Source organism: Gouania willdenowi, chromosome 6 (assembly GCF_900634775.1).
Source record: "Gouania willdenowi chromosome 6, fGouWil2.1, whole genome shotgun sequence".
Classification (NCBI taxonomy): domain Eukaryota; kingdom Metazoa; phylum Chordata; class Actinopteri; order Blenniiformes; family Gobiesocidae; genus Gouania; species Gouania willdenowi.
Genome location: NC_041049.1, coordinates 50,672,295 through 50,691,733, shown reverse-complemented (window position 1 = coordinate 50,691,733; position 19,439 = coordinate 50,672,295). Strand labels below are relative to the sequence as shown.

Genomic DNA, 19,439 nt, shown 5'->3' with positions numbered 1-19,439 from the left:
GTATGTGAGTTAAGGATACATACATGTCTGAACATTTTAAAATGGAAGACAAAATAAACTTGCTGGTAAAATAAAATCCTGAATTAGAGATTAGATTAGAAAAAACAACCATTCTTTTATTTGACTTTAACTCTGGACATTATTACATACTCACTCTGGGAATGACCTTTTCAACTCAAATGGGAATATATCAAATAAATTAATAAAAACCCAATCTTCTGACGTTTTAATATTGCGATATCTTCTAACATGCTATATCATCTCCCAACTTTAGTAAAAAGAAAAAAACTATTCAAAACCAAAAAATGTTCAGCATTATGTTTATTATTATTATTATTATTATTATTAAAAACACCCTCAACCAGGACCTGGTCAGGCCAACAGCACCGTCTGGTCATGCCCAGGACACGGCTCAAAACAATGGGCTGCCCCCTGCCTGTGGACCACCCTCCCAGACCACCTCAGCACCCCGCAAACGGTGGACACTTTTAAGAAAACACTTAAAACTCGCCTTTTTATGCAAGCTTATTTTAACAGTTAATGCCTCTTTTTAGTCTTTTTTTTTTTTTTTTTTAACAACAATGCTTGTTTTTAGTCCTGTCTTTTAATATATGTTGTGTTAGCACTTAAGTAGCACTTTGAGATTTGGGATCAAATGTAAAGTGCATTACAAATAAAATGTATTACTATTATTATTACGTACCAAAGATGTTTGTCAAAGCAAGATGCTTCACAAATTTGTGTTCTGTGAAACACTTCCAACAAAGTGTAACATACAGTATTTAACATATCTATAATGAATAGATTTGGGGCGTAAAATGTTCTCTTCCTACTTTTGCATCCCATTAGCATGCTAGATAAAGTACCTTATTACTATACCTGAAGCAGTCTGTTTAACGTTGCTAAGCTCATGCTGCACTCGCTCCTAAAAATAGTTTCGTCACCCTCTGGCCACTTTGTGCCATCTGGGATTTGGGCTTCAGGGATGTAGTACAATTTTCATGAATACCAAACTCCAAGTCTGTGCCGTTCTATCAGAGGATCCTATTTTAAGATCCACTCCCCAAACAGCATCCACGTACACATGTGTAGCACTGCCACAGCTGCAGATTCCCCAACGTGACACGTCTGAATGCACACCAGGCTGTTACCGGGGAAAAAAGTCATCAGCTGACCAAAAACTGGAGAAAAGGGGGAAAAAATAAGCGATCTTTCTAATCTATGAGGAACAGGAACTTCTGATTAAAGTCTAGCGCCCGCTCAGCCCACGCTGCAATCCCAGGCATGTTGTGAGGGGAATTTCAACAGGGAAACCCCATCTCTCATCTTTTAGAAGCAGCCACAGGAGATATCGACTCAATATTAAACACTGACACAAGTACTGTACACAAAACACAGCACTGAAACAAACACTTTAAATATAACAAAGTGTGAATATGACTAGAAAAATAAATCATCCCATGACCAAAATGAAAAGCCACAAGAGTGCTGTCCTGAGAGATGATTAAAAGGTATAACAAACAGAATACTGTCTTTGAGTCGACTCACCAATAAGTAAACAACATATATCCCCATTCTAAACATTTTTCAAATTTTGAAGCAAAGCTGAACATTCTGCCAAAACCACACGTTTAGTTAAAGGGCCCATGATAAGCTAATTGGCCTTTTCTGTGCTATAAACATCATAAAAGTGATATTTGGGCTTCATAATTGTTTTTTTCCTTGATTCCCTCAATCATTAATTAGAGGGTGATTTGCTCCTTTCTTACTGCAGGGTGAGCCCAAACACCTCGCACTAATTTGATGACTCATTAAATTCACTATGGCCACTAGAGAGTGGCCTGCACGAAGCTCTCTGCCATGATTGACATGTAAACAGACACGCCCACAAAGGTGAGTATTTCAGCGTCCTCGTGCAGTGCTATGTATGTATTTTCTACAGTCTATGTATGTACCGGTGAATGCCCCGCCCCCACACTCTGTCTCGTGTTTATAACGCAGCATGAGCTCGGCTACGGAGTGGGTGGAAGGAGGGTGGGCCGTCTTCTGGCCCTACGTCACCGTGCGAGGAGGAGGAAGTCAGTGTCCCGTCTATAGACACGCCCACTCATGAATATGCATAAGTAGGCCGTAAATCAGCCTGTTTGTGTAGAGTTGCTCAGAAAGTGACTTTTCAGAGGCTAAAACTCTGGAAAACAGGCGAGTTTGGGAAAATAAACCTCAAATATTATGTTTTTGGGCTTAGAATAAATGGAGCTGGGTGAAAAATAGCATGATATGGGACCTTTAAAGGTGTGGCAGCACCAATCCAGAATCTCAGATATGACAAAGGTTTAGGAGGAAATATCAAACATCAGCTCCATAATCACAAATCATTGTCACAAATGTTACAATATCAGAGGAAGGCTTGAATGTAAATGAATAAGCAAATATATATCATGTACAATTGAATGCTAATGTGTGATATAAAAAGGAGAAATGATTAATTTTTTCTTACTGATGCAGGACAGCAAATCATTAAACCTCTCTTTAGGAAAAAGAGGGTTTTCCAGACCACGAAAGTACAGTTTGAGGACGCCAGCCACTGAGTTAATGTCGTGATTATTCTCTTCATCTGTCAGAGGGTCATTTCCTAAAATAACAACAACAGGAAAAAACGAGTCAGTCAGTTTAATCTCGCAATTTTTAAACACACGCATATTTAAATTAAATCCTATTTTAATAGAACATAGTACCGGACACTGTTTTATACCTCTTTCAAATGAGTTCTTGATGTCGTTGACCTCCAGCTGTGATCCAGAGACACGAAATATTCCTTGATGTTGGAGACCTGTGCAGAGGATTAAACGTAAGCAGAGACAAGAAGCAGAATAAAGCTAAGGCATACACACAACATGGACCTAAATCCACCCAGAAGCTCATTCAAATAAGGAGAAATCAGCAAGTAAAACCTTTTTTAAGTGTGATCTAAAAAAGCACATTGTGTTGGTTAAGCCTCTTCACTTTGCTAATTAAAGATATTAATGAGTTAGGGAGTGTCCCCCCGCTGGGAATAAAGCTTAATACGGAAAGAGGTCAAAAGTCACGTTGAAGCATAATTAGTCTGCAGTTCGCCAGCGTTGAGATTTCTCTGAACATCATCACTCGGCCGCCTGATGAGATGAAGAGCTCACACACTGAAAGCATTGCAATCTCTCGTGTCAAATGAGTCAAATCAATTTGAGTGTTTGATTTAAAAACTGTTTGAATAAAAAAATAATTTTGTTTCCAGGACTAAAGCGTGTGCCCTCTTAAACAGCTGGAGACTTAGCTGTAATATACAGCTGTAAACAGGATGGGAATTTAGTTTCAATTTTCTGTGAAAGATTTGGAGCAGCCCCCACCCTAAGAAACAAACCATGAAAACACCCTAATAGTTATCCCCCAAAAACTGCAAGACTGCATTAGTCATAAAGAGACACAGAGGTATGAATTTTTGAAATTTTGATTTTTGAAACTAATTAATATCCTCTCCAATGGTATAAGGTCTATCTTTGGTTAAATGTTTGTCAAAAATCCGATACGTACTTTTTGACATAATCCTGCTAACAGACTAAAGACTAAGGGCTCTATTCGATGTTTAGAAAAGAAATGCCCTCTCCACTTTTTGAAAAAAATGCACATGCGCAACACGCCTACGTGTGCGGGAGAGCGTGCACGAGCCCAGTCTTCCTCGTGCACAGCTCTGTTTACAAGTTGGTGTGAACATCGGTCATACAAGCTTACTTATCAAAAGAAGATTTGCACTTTTCCCACTATGTCAGACTCGCCACTGGCAAGTGAAAATCCATTTTCAAAGTACCCGGTGCGCAAGGGGGTAACGTACGACGGGCTTATGTAAACATGATTGACAATTAGGACGACCAATAGTCTTGATGATGGTTAAACATCGTCCATAATACCTTTAAGTCAGTCACTGCATGCCTTCATCCCAGTTACGCACTCTGGGTGGAGCAGCCCTGAAATGTGGGTGTTCCCGTTCAAATTTGGTCTTGCGCGTATTCTCCCGTCTGCGTAAGTTCTTTTCCTCTTACACTCTTCTAACCCTGGAATAAGTGCAGCTCCCTGATAAGGTGAAACATTATATTGCACTAGAAGTATGGACTTCATTACAATTTAAGCCACACTGACTCATAATATTGCAGAAGAGACTCCCGGAAATAATCTATCTAAAGTGACACTGTCACGTTCTCACGGGGGTGGGGTTACACAACCACGCCAAAGGATTGACCATCAGCATTTCTAATATGTTCACATTTACCAGTTCTAGACGGGACAAAATGTGTTACATTTCATTATATTTCACCCGTGCCGCCGACTCCTCGTCCTGGAAGGGTGTGTGTGTGTGTGTGTGTGTGTGTGTGTGTGTGTGTGTGTGTGTGTGTGTGTGTGTGTGTGCGTGTGCGTGTGCGTGTGTGTGCGTGTGTGTGAGTGTGTGTGTGAGTGTGTGTGTGTGTGCGCGAGCCTCGGCTGCTGCTGCTCGTTACCTGACAGACGTCAGAATGATATCCAACTATTTGAACACTGTGTACAACGTAAAGCCGCAGCTTGATTACACTACAAGAGTAAATAACAAGTGAAACATTAACGACAGATGATGATGATGATGATGATGTGCGCTGATTATTTCTGAATTCAGGAATGTAAGAAGGTGATAAAATCAGGCGTTCCACTCAAACAAACATTAATCTGGCGTTAATATGAGGAGAAAAAGAGACAATTTAACGGTGGCTCAGACAGAAAAATGTGTCCGATCCTCACCCTGCAGTAATCTGATCAATGATCTCATCAAATAATCTGTTAGATTGTTTATCGACGAAGGTGTTCCAAATTAAAAGTGCGCTTAATCATTTTCACGGATTGCAATGACATTTACAAGCGTTGAGACAACTCCATGTTCCGTGATTCCAAGACAGCCCAAAAATAATGACTTCATGGCCCCGCCTCCTTCGCTTCAGACCGCCCTTCATTCACAGACTACGCGCTTTTGGTGGGCGTGTCAGGAGCCTGGACCGGAGAATACACACTGGAGAGAAGCGCGTAACTGCAGGCGTGTAAAAAAGTGCTTAAGTCCAGATGGGAGAATAAGGCCCTATATAATCATTAGTGAATATTTGACCTCTGCTCCTTGGCAGAGATAATAAACAAAAACAATTATACATTTTCCGACAGCAGTCGCACAACACTCACCGTACAAATTTATGAAGCGAATACAGCTTTCCACTACACGAGGGATTGCTTGTCCTGAGTCCTTTGTAGCAAACAAAAATACATGAATTATCGCAAAAGTCATAAGATCTTTTGTCCCACACATAAAGGCTGGAGTCTGACCAATAGTGAGTGCAGCTGTCATTATTATTAGTAAATAGTTAGTAAATATAACCAGAAACTGTGAAAATAACTGATATTTAGTACTTAATTTCATATTGCACACCAGGGTTGGGGTCAATTTTAATTGTGATTGCGTAGTTTATAATTAATTACAAATATGGTGTAATTATAATTGTAATTATATTTTTAAAATATGTTGCTGTCGTAATTGTAATTCAATTGTAATTGAGTTTAGATAATGGACTGTAATTGTAAATGCCATGAAAGATCTACAAATTTGTCAATTATAATTTAACGCAAAACTGCGGAACCATGTTACAGTTCTATGCACAGTTCTACACACATGTAGTTAATTATTAAAATATGTTTCATATCAAGCTTTCAAACATTTTTACATTTAAAAAAAATGAAATGAAGTATACAGACACAAAAAAGGCTCAGACCAAAAATATTAAAACCTATATTTTCATTGTTTAGGAAGCCTAACAAGGCAACCAATAGATAGGAAATAAATTAGATGATAGATATTTGTTTTTTGTGTATTTTACAGCTGATTTAGGACCCATTATAATAAGAGATGCTAACAGAAAGGTTATTAATTTCAGGCTCAGTAATTGTGATTAATTGTAATTGAACTTTAGGAATTGAGAACGTAACTGAAATTGACTTTCAGAAGACAGAAAAAATAAATGTAATTTAATTTTAATTAGAAAAAATCTTGGTCACTATAATCGTAATTGAAATGTAATTGAACATGGGTAATTGAAAAAGTGATTGTAACTGAAAAATGTAATTGACCACAACCCTGTTGCGCACCATACGTGCTCTTACTTTGAAAATGCCACACATGAACAATTAAACAAAAAATTCCATGACCACAACATTCACAGACCCATTGAATTTAGACAGATCAATAATTAACTGAAAATCACTAAACATCTAATAACTAATACTGAGCTGCATGAGTATTGGTTGGACTCCAATAACTTTTAAATAAAACAAACATGCACATCAAGGTGAATAAAGAAGGGTTAGGATAAGATGCAAGTTATTTTTGTGTGTGCTGAGATCTTACTGAGACAGACTGAATTGAGTTTTCCAGCTTCAACCTTACATTATCACTATGGCAGAATAAACTCATATGATAATACTGTACCTATCTTTTGGTGCTTATTATACATCGTTCCGTATTCCAAATAAGTTATCTCCTGTGAGATGTGGACGACACTGCTGTGGCTGAGCCAGCTGCTCCTGTGACTCAGAACTGAACAGTATGTGACTTTAAATATACAGTGGATCGTTTTACAGCCCTCGGGGTGCACGCAGTACGCCAAAATCGACAAGCTGTCGTTACAGTGGAGCCCTGAGTGCTGACTAATGATTCCACCTCTCTAACGTGTGTAATCTGAATTAGACTAATCATTTTAAGATTACAATGTTCAACTGTTTGAGGTAGGGAATTTAAACCACAGCAATTTGAAGAGGAAAACCTTCAATGGAGTCTGTCACAGTTTTCAGGGTTAGAAGAGTTATCCAGTTGATATAAAACACACATGAATGCAACAGGAAAGCAAATGTTGTTTGTATAAACCAACAGGATAAAAGAAGGAAACAGGAAAGCAGCACAGGAGCCCTTAAGATGCCTCAGAGTCTACCTGATGTCGCGTATGCGAGTTTCTTCGTCCACGGCTACAAGGAAATATGGCAGCAGTCAGGAGATGAAGAAAGAGAATCAAAAAAAAAGAGAGAAAACGAAAGGAAACTAGATTAGGAACCAAGCAGCTGCCCACCAAAGCTTTTACACAGAAAGACCCCCTTTTTTTTTTACACTTCGTTCTGTCTTTTAATCTAAAACAGAGCAGAGAGAACCTGACCAGGCAGCATTGGATACAACAACTGCTGAAAGGAAGGATGCAACACACCTTATCAGTCTGACATCTGCTCCCTGACGGCCATTTATCCTGCTCTCACTCTGCCAGAGCAGCGGTGATGCCAGGTCAGCCACAAATGTTATCTCTAACTCCCGTGACCCTCCAAAATCTATCAATGCTGCCCAGTCTTAGATACACATCACCAAACGTCCTGTCTGGAATCTATCTTTGCACAAATGCGTTGAGTTTGTTGGCAAACAATGAATTAAGGTTAAGATGGTTTGGAGAAAGCCACCGAAAAAAAAAAAAAGCCAGAAGAAGATGGAAAACAGACTGGAGGCGGAGCATAGCGAAGCAGCTGGTCGGTAATAAGTACCTGGATGAAAGTCTCCAAATTCCCATTAAATAACCTGACATTAAATATTGAGCGGGGTCTAGCCCGCCGGGTGCCAGTAAGGGTTCTGAGCTGCCCATTGGGATGTCTAAAATACAAAAAAGGGATTAGTAGAATCAAATAAAGCAGTTTTTTTTTTTTTTTTTTTTTAAATTGAAGGTAAAATAAAGGTATTTTTTTTATTAGCTTTATGTCTTGTAAAAACTTGCGCTAATGATGAGGTTGGATAAACTTTGAAATTATATAACTCCAGATGAAAGATGTGTGAAAAAGACTATTTTCAGGTGAAGCAGAAACCCCTGAATTCTCCTTTTCTCTCTGATTTTCTCCTATTTTTCCTTCTCCTCTGTATCACCAGTGAAATGTCAAACCTGCTGGGAGCTTCGGGATGTGTCAGCATCTACCTCATGACATGCCCGGCAGGGGACAGCAACTATTTGTTCCTCACATTGAGCGTGTTGGTGACTTAATGCAGTTTGGCTTCTTATAACATACTGGACCTCATAAAAAGACTCTAATGCACTCTGCTGCAAGACTGTAGGAAAAATACTGTAAATAAATACTAGCATATTATTTTATTATAAATCTACAAAAGAACAGATCATGTCTGATTATAATTCTACTGTAGGGAGTATGGAACAGCATCAAAATTAAACAAAATAATGAATTCCGGGATTTACATTTTTCTTTTTTTTTTACCAATAACCTGATTTCATGCTTGAAATGAAATCTGGTATAAATATCTTTGATATCAGTGCTGTGGCCGTGATCTGTCCTACTTTGCTCTAACTTTGTTAAAATCCTGCATCCTTATCAAAGCAGGAAGAGACCAGAGATATCAGAGAAGTGAGCGAATTAGCTTCAAAGCGTGGTTATTCAAAGACCTTGGTCCAAACCTTTTCTAAGGCTATTTGTTAAAATTTCAAATCAACAAAATCATTGTTACACAGAGCCTTTTATAATTGCATGTTTTTCCAAGAAACAGCACTGAAATACAATCAACAGCTTTTATAGAAATAGAAATCTGCTGAAAATGTTATTTTAAATAAGATCTTTGGTTGAATTGATCATAAATAGAAATGTTTAAAATGTATTGCAGTTAAAAATTGCTCAAAATTGATTGATCCACTATCATAGGGGTGTCAAATTCATTTTCGTTCAGGGGCCAATTTCATCATTACTGAGCCCTAGTTCGCACTTCCACGTGTGACTTACATCATACAGCATATAAAGCACTGTCAATACCAAAGCAATAATCCCTGCAGGATCTCCATCAATTGCCATAAGTCAATTTTGTGGGAATGTTTCTGACAAATTTCATGATTTTGACAATTTGGGACTGCAGTCAGTCAGTGAATCCCTGCAAATATCATGGAGCTTAATTGAATTTGTGTATTTGGTGGGGCTGAGATATCTACAACTTAATTAGGTAATATACACAATGATTAATGATTTCCTTCGCATCTTTACTTTTTTCTGAGAGATAAATTGGAGGCTCTAAAGGGCTGGATTTATCCTCTGGGCCTTGAGTTTAACGTGTGCACTATCTGAGCTACAAACAAACAAGCCTATCAGGAGTGTTTTAACTCAGCTGATTGGCTCGTCTCTAGTTTTTCTGGAGGGGTTCATGATGACACTACATCAAATTCAGGAATGTTGGAGCAGGGAAAATTCTAAGACCTATTTTGACACATGCTTTAGTTTTTGCACTGTCCAGAGAGTGACACTTATTTACGGTTTCAATTTCAATGCTTATCATAGCAACACGCGACTAAAGTTTCTGTTACTACACTGAAAAGAACAGACCGATATCATACTAGTGCGTTCTTGCACGTGTATATGTGTGAGCCTTACCTTGTGGTCATGTAGTCAGCCCTGTGGCCTGCCGTGAAGAAAGAAAGGGAAAGAAATGTTAGCATGAAGTTTGCTGTGTGGACATGCTAAGACGTGTCTGAGGTCTCTGCGTTGAACGCTGCAGCCTACGGCTAGCCGAGCATTTGAAACCTGCCATCTGTCCACAACCGCTGGTCTCTTTAAATGTAAAAACAAAACCTATACATGGGTCTAGATGAGCTCACCTTACTCCCTTTCTCATCTATCTTTGGCACATCACGATTACCAAATAGTTTGTTGTAAATAGTAATAATTTAATTAACCAGTCTGAGACTCACACTTCAGCTCAGTGAGGATTTTATTCAGCATGTGGGTGGCTTTTTCATCCTTGTTAGCTAAAGTTGACTGTAAAAGTGGCCAGTTTGACAAAGACCACCAAGGCAGCTAATTACAGTAGTGCTGAGGCCGGCAGGTACAGGTTAGGTCCTCAAGGAGACCCTACCAGTATGGACAGGGTGAATTTCTTGTAAAGATTCTCACCTGTTTAAAAAACAGGGTACACATGTCCGGATTTTCTAAATCTAAAGAGTTTTTTTTTTTAATCTTTTACAGACCCCACACGTGAAGATAACATAATCAGGCAAAGAGCAGTTTCGATCGTACTTTGGGTCTCAACACCACACATAACCATTCTGTCCCACCACCGAGCTTCCTCCAAGCCAGGAATCTCTCGTGATCAAATGATATCCAAAAACGTGATCTGATGTTGCGTTCCAAGCAACCTGAAACTCTGGATTTTCCAACCTTCCACTTGAAAAAGTGAGTTGAAACACCACCTTGAATCAGAGCTCCTAATCGGTAAAGTCGGGAAAAAAAATGTGATACCGATCATCCATGTTTAACATATTTTGACATGCTGTCGCCAAACTCGGAGATCAGAATTTTCAACTCTGAAAAGGTTTAATACTAACGATTATTGGTCCTGACACATTTTGAAGCCAATTATCAGGACAAATTCAATCTTAACACATTGCTGACGGCAGGATAATCTTATTGAAAAAGCTTGTAAAACATAAGATAATCTGGCATTTCTCTTTAAGTGTGCATCTTGCTACACACAGCAGTCAAGGTTGGGAGCCAAACAATTGCTAAGATTACGCCCATCATTTTACTTCTACCTTTCAGTTCTGGGTGTTTCTGAATTACAACCACGATAGCTTTGACCATCGGAGAAAACCCCCCCACAAATCACAGAAAACGAGCTGCAGTAACAAAAAGGAACAAGGTGAATGTTTGCAGGATGACATAAGATTCCATCATAAAGGTTTCAGGGTAAATTCCCATGTCTGTGTGTGAACAATACTAGTGAATGTCTCTGTGACTTCATTAAATGAATTGTAGAATCATGACGTTACCATCGCCGAGAGTCCTCTTCAGCAAGTCATGCTTGGCCTGGAGTTTGGAGATGAGATTACTGCCCTCCAGAAACTCGCGGAATTTCTGCAGAGGATTGAGATAAATTTCAAGGCTGCGAAAAGTGCCAGAGCACCTGCTCTTTAGACAGCAACCCACGATAAAACAGTCAAGGACAAAGGAAATGCAGCAAGCCTTCATCAAGACAAGCTTATCCTCAGAGTCTTACCAAATGATAGCAGTTCACTTTGCTAAATAAATGTGAGTTACTCAATTTCTGCAATTAAATGTTTTCGGGCCAGTTTTGTGCATGTTCAATACAAGCAAAAATTAGATGTATACAATTCTACACAATCCCTACTGTCCAAGAAAGTCAGTAAAAAAAGATAGACAGAGAATTTCTGTGCTACACAAACCTGAAACAGAACACGGAAGCCTAATCTGTGCAGTCCGTCACTTACCATGAAGTAGAACTGTTCCGTCTCTTGCTGGTTGGCTCTTCTTTTAGCAATGCTGGGTTTGCTAAGGTATGTCTCAGACACTGTGGACTTGACAGATTCTGTCGACCGGCTGTGGTGGAAACACTCAGACACATCGTAGTCTTCAATGGTCACCATGTCTTGGATTGTGGTCAATGTGGCCTCTGAAGTCTTTTTGATCTGTTGAGAAATGAGGACATTTAAAAGAGTGCTTCATAAATTACTCAGCTAGGATTCAAGTCGGAGCTGGATTCATCTTCTTATTCTGTCCCATGACATAACTAAAAGATTTAGATGTTTTCCACTAAAGTGCACTTTCCTAAATATCTACACGTGACTACCAACCTACTCAATCCGTGTCCCAACACTTAAGGAGGCCAGAGGTGAACAAAGCTGACCATAGACAATGCATTCAGCAACAACTGGTTGTTAAAGGGTAGTGAATTTTAATTGCAAGCTCTATCAAAACGTTGTGTATAATTCAAAAGGTTTAGCGATGCAAAGATGGTCAAAAATGCCTGTGAAGAAGCCAAGAGTAAAAATCTAACTTTCTGGGGAACTATGGCCAGTTCCATCTTTCCTCCCCAGATAGCATACAGATGTGGGCCACATCTTGCAATGATCCTGCACTTTTGGCATTCTTCTGTCCATTATAAAATAGATGTGAGCCAAGAATTGATGCTGCAAATGTGGGCTAGTTATCTTGAAACCTATTTGGGCCAGTTTTGGCTGAATTAAGGTAAGTTAGCATCGACTAATCTGGATGTGAGCCAAAAGTGGCCCATCTATAAGGTAAAGGTACCATATCTTTTTGGTCTGTCCTTATCTGACATTTGGCATTGTGATGGCTTGGTTATGGCCAGGTTGTGGCAAACATTCCATGAGTATGTGGGCCGGATGGACATGCCTGGTGTGGGCCCAATGGGCCAGATATTGACCAGAATATTTCTGCTATCTGGATCTGTAGTGACACTAAGTCAAGGAGTTGTGATTGGCTGAAGTAGCTGTATTGTTTGATATTACATTGATAATTTGCTAAATACAGAGATTCAAAGAAATGAATACAGGACTTTTCTGACTCAAACATACAGTATGTAAGGTATAATAATTGAGCTAGAGTCCATGAGAATAAAGAAGTTACAGTAAACTGCTTAACCTATTATTCACTCTGCCTTGGAGGGAGAAGAAAACAAAGATGGACTTCCTAGCTCCCGTGTGCTGCGGTGATGGGTTAAAGTGTTGACACAGTGAGGATGTTACGCTGTAATTTCACTCATCATGAGACAGAAATACTATGCACTGCAAGTCAGGACATGGCTTGAAATGGTGTTCAAAAACAAATATCCAAGTTTTTTGCTAAATTCAGCATTAACACCTGTAATACAATTAGTAGAATGCAGTTATTTGCTTGTTTCAATGTGTTGGGGATCCCTCTCACTTTGACCCTCCAAAGCCATGAGAGGCCCTGCTGTCATCATGCAGGCAGGAGCCATGCATGAACATGAACTAAAATCTCTTAGTGAAAAGGCTGCAAAGCCTATTAATTATTTAGGAGACGGATTGTTACCAATGTTCACTGCCGGGCTCAATTACACTGAAGCCTTTTGAAGAGACTTTGTGAACAGGCAGCTGCACTACTCAGTGCACACCTGCATAAGATCTTCAGGAAGGAGTTTAACTTATTTCAACAAACTCTTTCTTTAAGCATTTCAACTTAGGGGCTGAAAATAATCTTTGTGCAGTCAAAAACTATTAACCACAACACAGATAATAGATGTCACTCTCAGGGCAACAGCATGACATCACTAAACAATTATATCAACAAAGTGTTGGGTCATAATTTTCAGCAGCTCAATTTACTGACAGGCGCTACAGAAAAAAACAAGCACAAACACACACTTTGATGTGGCCTCTTGATATCCATCAGTGGGAACACAAACTTTTCTAGGTTCAGCGTGAAACATGAGAGTGTGTGACTAAGTGTTAATAGTGTATGTTGAGAGAATGAGATACAAAAACAAAACATCTGTTACGTTTCAGGCAGCAGAATTATTTTAACAACATAATATTGATGGGGAGAAATGCAGAATTATCCCTTTGATGCTGCGCTAATACTTCCCCATGAGTTTTTTTGCCTTTTCTTGCAAGTCAAATAGGTTTCGAGGAAGCAGCTGCACTCCTCAGAAGCACCTCCTCAAAGCTTTTCCTGTCCAAATAGAGACAGACTCTCTGTTCTTTGTCGTGCAGTTGACAGAGGAGCTTGTAGGTGAACAAAGTGTTTTGAGAGTTCATTTTTGCAAAGGAAAGACAAGCCATCTGGTCATTTTAACGTGAGGCAGCAACACACTCATCTGCCTCAGCAGAACATGCAAACAGGGACAGACACTCAGAGAAACACGCACATACTAGAGGTGCTTGTTTACAGGAACTTCCTACATGACGACACTTTGTAGAAACAGTCGTGTGTGGATAAAAGCCATTTGATAACAATTTGGGAGGAACTGAATATCTCAGCTACAACAGAGGAGTAATTTGTGAAATACTTAGGTTAAAAAACAAATAATAGCCTTTTGACTAAATCTGATATATTTTCAGTATTGATAATAAAGCTGCAGTTTGTAGAATGCTATCTCCGCTCTGTTTTGAAACTGAAACTTATCCTCTCTTACCAGTGTCTTTGTGAACGTTCTTAGCAACTTTGTGACAAATGTAAGGACTTTATATTGTGTTACTGGATAGTTTCCTGGTGTTTTAGAGACTCTGACATGAATACATGTAGTGGCAACCATCACTCCGCCGCATCCGGACTGTAAAATGAATTCACCTTGAATAAGCTTCTCTTAGATTTACACGTCTGTTCCGACTTTCCCTCTGACACCAGTGTGTGTGTGGGGTGGAACCTCCGCAGTCATGGAGATCCGCAGGGACACAAAGCTGTTTGTTTCTCCCGAGTATGTTTGTGCCATTAAACTGTTGCTTCTCCACCTCGGTCTGCCTTTATCTGCTTGCTTTGCCTTGTAACTGCTGTGTCTAACACCACAATGGAGACTTCTGCTGGAACGCCCATCATTGTACTTGGTACTTGAGAGCACCTGACCTCAGTTGAGCAGCCAATAGTGACGCCCAAACAGCTCATCAGAAGGAGATGAGATTCACTGTCCACTCAGAACACTTTGGATTACAATAGAGTTCAAAATGATTATGGATTTTTGACCAAATGATGCCAAAAAACTTACATACTGCAGCTTTAATGCACACTGTACCTGTTAAATAAACCAATAAATACAAATAAATAAATAATTTAAAAAAATACAATTTGATGCAGTTTAAATAATATACTGTGTATATATAATATGATATATAGAATATAAATAAACCTTGAACTAGTTAAATTAGAGTAGCTTTATTTCAAATTAAACTTGCGATTTCACACAAGTTCATTTAAAAACCTATTTCTAGTCATTTAACATCATCTTTATCCAAAATTATGGTAATTTAGTGAAGTGAAAGTAATATTGCGAAACAACTAATATCCATATCTTGAAGTCTGTACACAGTCATTCTGAGACCCGGATTAGACGCTCTCACAGGCCAAATTTAGCCCCCGGACCTTGACTTTGACACACGTGAGGTAGATGCATTAAAACAAAAAAAAGAAACAAATAACATGTGCCCACGGTGTCAAAAATAGCAGCCTATGTACGACCAGTAAGTGAGAGCAGGTTGGATAAAGACCCTTTGCTTCACAGAAGAGGGTTTGATGGCTACGTGTGGAGTATTTAGAGAGCGGAAAACACTGTGTAGGCAACCAAAACCTGATCCTCCGACAACATCAGCAACTATTTCCTGACTCACCTTAAATTACTTTTGGCAAAAGTTTAGCAATAACTTTCTGCAGAAGCATTAACTGTCAGCACTTTGCAGCTATTGCTAACTCTTTAAACTCCCTCAGATAACAAAATTAAGTCACAGAGACATGTTTGACACATTTAAACCAGGCAGTGCCCACAACCTCAAATGGAATTTTAGATTTTTAGACTTACCTCTTCATTTTCAATCTTTAGAGTTGCAAGGCGCGATTGTAGCTGCTGGAACCTCAGAATGAGTTCCCCATTCACAGGTGGCTGCACTGAGATCTGACACACCTGCAAAACAAAATCCACTTTTTTTACATAAAGGTAGCCAATTCAAGCTAGAAAAATGGGAAGACATCAACACAGTATCAACCAAACAGTATTAAATATGTAATAACAGGACAATCTGTCAATTGCATTCATTTGTAAACAGAATATGACAAGATAATTGTAATAAAGGCACAGCTTACTTCGTCTCCCATGTGAGCCTGAAACTCAAACTTAGAAGGTGGGCAGAAGGCTGTCGGGTACATCTCCATGAACCTCTGCCGGTCACTTCGAGGGTCCAGGCTGTCCACTGCATTCTCGATGATGTCCAGCCCTTCGTGGCGTGAGGTCTCCAGGTTGTATTCTGCTGACAGGTAGGTCCGCAAGGCTCGATTTAGGCTAGCATGGTAGCCCAGATCACAACACTACATGGAAAGAAACACATTTAAAATTACCTTTATGACCAATGATCATGAAAACGGATGTAGTGACTTTAAAGTAGAACTTCACAGGAACTGTACTACATACACAAAAACATTTTGAAATGTGGGACACATGCGGTATAAAATAATAAAATGAATCGTAAAAACACACAAAATGACAACAAAAAGGCAACCAATGACTCCATAAACTTATTAAACCATGACAGAAATACACAAAATGACTAAAAAAAATACACAAAATGGCAATAAAAATACACAAAATGACATATTACTGAAAAATGCACAAAAAGACTCCAAAAATGCACAAAATAATGACAGAGAAACACATATTACAGAAAAACTCCTGTAACACACAAAACAAGGATATACAAAAAATTAAAAGAGAACACAAACCCTTAGTTTTTTTCTTTTTCTTCCATTATTTTAAATGCTGACAAGAATGTTGATCATGTGTTCCTCATGGTCAGAGTCAGACAGTCACATTTTTGTGGTAAACACTGTTGTGATAAAAGCTGCATCATAAACACAAGTCTGTGTTTCCTCTTAATTGCATAACATTAAGTACTGACTTTTAATATATAATGTATGTCCAAGGTCTTTAATAAGAGGGATATAAAGTTACATCATATATAAGCACTGAAGCTAATTCACATGGTCAGTAAACCACATCTAACACAACTAAATTATGTCCTTGTTTTTACAGTAAAACCATGTCATTAATAAACTCATGTGTGAAGCTTTATTGTGAGTGCATCCCACTCCCACACATAAACAAACACCCTAGTGGGATGTGAAGGCTTGTGAGCAAAGCAGGGGGAGATGGGTAATTTCAGTTCCCAGCATGCCACTGAGCAGAGGTTATACGTTTATCTTTCCCTCATTCAGTTCTGTTCGGAATAATAAAAATGTAAAAGCCTGCTAAACCCCCAATGGTTTCTAAAGATGAAGTGTGGTAGAGGGTTTCATGTCTCTAATGTGAGCACCAAGCAAGGGAACCCCCTTTTATATATAAAAAAAAATCAGAGATATCTATCAGTGTGGGAAGATAAAGGTCAAAGCAAACAGCAGAATAAAGAAACCTCAAAGCAAAATATGATCAAAGGGTTCTGAGCAAATGTAAACTTCAGACAAACAATGGTTTAGCATTACTTTATTCAAACAGTTTGAAATGTAAAAAAAAGATTTAAAACAATAAAAAAAATCCCAACGATAAACAATATGGCTTTTCTTATTATATTGAAGATTGAAGACAGGAAGAGAACCTTTCATCACTAAAGCTATTAAGAAGCCTTAATTCTGTCCTGCACTGTAATTTCCAGCCCACAGTCTGGTGTTCAAGTTTCCCTTTTATGCGAGACCCAGCTGCTAAAGCCATCAGTCTCTTTGCTATTTTTAATTTCAAATCCTCTCTTAAGGGCAGTAAAAACACCCATGAACAATAACTGGCCTTCAGCATCAGAAGAGCAGATTATCCCGTAAGGAAAGAGGAAGTTTTCCTCAAACTGTCTATGACAAATACTTTTCCAACTCACTGAAGCATCCTGTGCTGAAGGGGGAAGTTCTCTCAGCTAAACGGTGACAGATATTACAAAGTGCTCATACTTACATCAATGAGATCTGAAAGGTCGTGGATGTAGTATTTGAACACGGACGAGTTAGAAGCCTCCAGTGTCAGCAGGTACTCATTGCGGGCTTTGATGGACTTCAGTTTGTTCTCGGAATACTTGGCTTGACGCTGACATCAAGACAAAAGTGAGAGAATAATGTTGCATTTTAGGTAACATTAAACATTAAAGAGTAACTAAATCCCAAAACCACTTTCTTCTGCTAAAACCAAATGTATTTGGGTATGAAGTAGTGTTGTTGATTGATTCGAGTCCAACTCTTCTTGACATTTTTCGTAAAGTATTTCAATTTTGTTTAATTCTGTTGCCCTCCGATAGACTGGCGTCCTGTCCAGGTGTACCCCCGCCTAGCGCCCGATGACAGCTGGGATGAGCACCAGCAGACCCCCACGACCCTGAAAAGGAGCAAGCGGGTTGGATAATTGGATGGAAGGATGGTATATAGTAGGGCTGCCAACTTTGGTCATTTAGTCACCTAATTGGTCGATGCCGTTGTGGTCGACCAAGATTTTCATTGGTCGACCACAGAAAGGGAATGAATTAAGATAGGCTTGAAGCACAAGCATCCATTATTGAATCAATCCTTTTTCTGCACAAGAACATGGATTATCCTTATATTTGACATGTGGATTATGTAAATAATTCCACTGCTGGTTCCACGGGTTCATATCATAAATGGTCTGTGTTTAACTCACTCAGTGCCATTGACGAGATAACTCATCATTTCAAATCCAAATGCACAGTGCCATTGATAAGATAACTTGTCATTTCCGTTTTTTCACGGGGATTACTAGAAAACACCATGTAGTGACCAACTGTGCCCTGAAGATGACAGCAGTGCACCTTTAGATGAGAGATTAACCACTGATGCTACCATTAGCTGGGGAGGAGAAGCAGGAACGAGTGAGATTATGGCGCTACAGAATGATATTGTGACGTATCCAGCAGCTCACAGCTCAACATACTAACACAGAACATGTGTGGACCTGAGTGGATTATTGATAATATTGAGATGGTGAGATAAAACCATCAACTGCGTGTCGGGAGGAGAGGGGGAGGGGGGGGTACAAAATACCCCCAGCTTGTGAGCGAGATAGCAAACTAATAGGTGACATGTAGGAGGTAGTAGTGCACCTTTGGATGAGAGATCATCCGTGCTCAGCAGAGCTCAGAGGCAGAGAAGGACAGGCGTTTATGAGACAGAAAATGGTGCTACGTACAGAGTTGACGTTCCGATCAGCGCACACTCGACCAGAGCATGTGTGGAACTCATGGATAGTGTGGCGATGGTGAGATAAAACAAGAAAAAAAACGGGGAACGCAGTGACACTGTATGTCCGGGAGGAAGTTACGTGTGTGCAGACTGACGGGAGAGAAAGTTGGAGGAAAGCCAAAATACAGTAAGAAATCCATTCAACTCTGACCCAGATAGCAAAATAATAATAATTTTGCCATCAAAAGCCCGGTCTCAGTGTTTTTTTTTTTTGTTTTTTTTTAATAAGGAAACAATGTTCAGATGCTAGAGTTGTCACTAAAGCAAAAAAATAGCTTTAAAGTCACTGACAGGGTGTTTTTTTTAGAAAAAGCCTGTTTTCTCAGTTTTTTGCTCTGAAACTGAAGATTTGTGTAAAACTTGCTCTATTTAACGGCTGATTACAAAAGAACAAAACTTTTTTTTTTATGAAATTAGCGGCTTCAATCTTTCAGAATCCGGTGTCCGATTTCAGATAGTCATAGTAGAAAATGTTCTGTGGGTCTTTAAAAATCAGTCAAAATGCTCAAAAACGGCTGTCACTGAGGGGGTAGAAAATCTGAAAATGGCTGGTACTTAATGAGTTAATAGAAAATCAGTACCACAAAAAGCCAAACCAAATATTTGTCTCTCTTTTT

At 39.1% G+C, this 19,439-nt stretch overlaps 1 protein-coding gene across 15 annotated transcripts in view; it reads right to left on the bottom strand.

Annotated features, from left to right (window-relative positions):
* The window catches only part of srgap1a (SLIT-ROBO Rho GTPase activating protein 1a), a 125,113-nt gene that overhangs the window by 43,633 nt on the left and 62,041 nt on the right, over nucleotides 1-19,439 (bottom strand). For 13 of the 15 annotated variants that reach the window (XM_028449322.1, XM_028449332.1, XM_028449324.1 and 10 more), the window contains exons 6-15: nucleotides 17,531-17,659; nucleotides 15,685-15,906; nucleotides 15,404-15,505; nucleotides 11,343-11,540; nucleotides 10,884-10,968; nucleotides 9,490-9,517; nucleotides 7,618-7,723; nucleotides 5,230-5,290; nucleotides 2,753-2,830; nucleotides 2,498-2,632 (exon numbers count right to left, since the gene is read on the bottom strand). In XM_028449322.1, coding sequence (XP_028305123.1) covers nucleotides 2,498-2,632; nucleotides 2,753-2,830; nucleotides 5,230-5,290; nucleotides 7,618-7,723; nucleotides 9,490-9,517; nucleotides 10,884-10,968; nucleotides 11,343-11,540; nucleotides 15,404-15,505; nucleotides 15,685-15,906; nucleotides 17,531-17,659 — 1,144 coding nt within the window. Of the gene's footprint in view, nucleotides 1-2,497; nucleotides 2,633-2,752; nucleotides 2,831-5,229; nucleotides 5,291-7,025; nucleotides 7,060-7,617; nucleotides 7,724-9,489; nucleotides 9,518-10,883; nucleotides 10,969-11,342; nucleotides 11,541-15,403; nucleotides 15,506-15,684; nucleotides 15,907-17,530; nucleotides 17,660-19,439 lie in introns of all 15 variants that reach the window. The other 2 variants (XM_028449333.1, XM_028449334.1) reach the window with 1 other exon arrangement.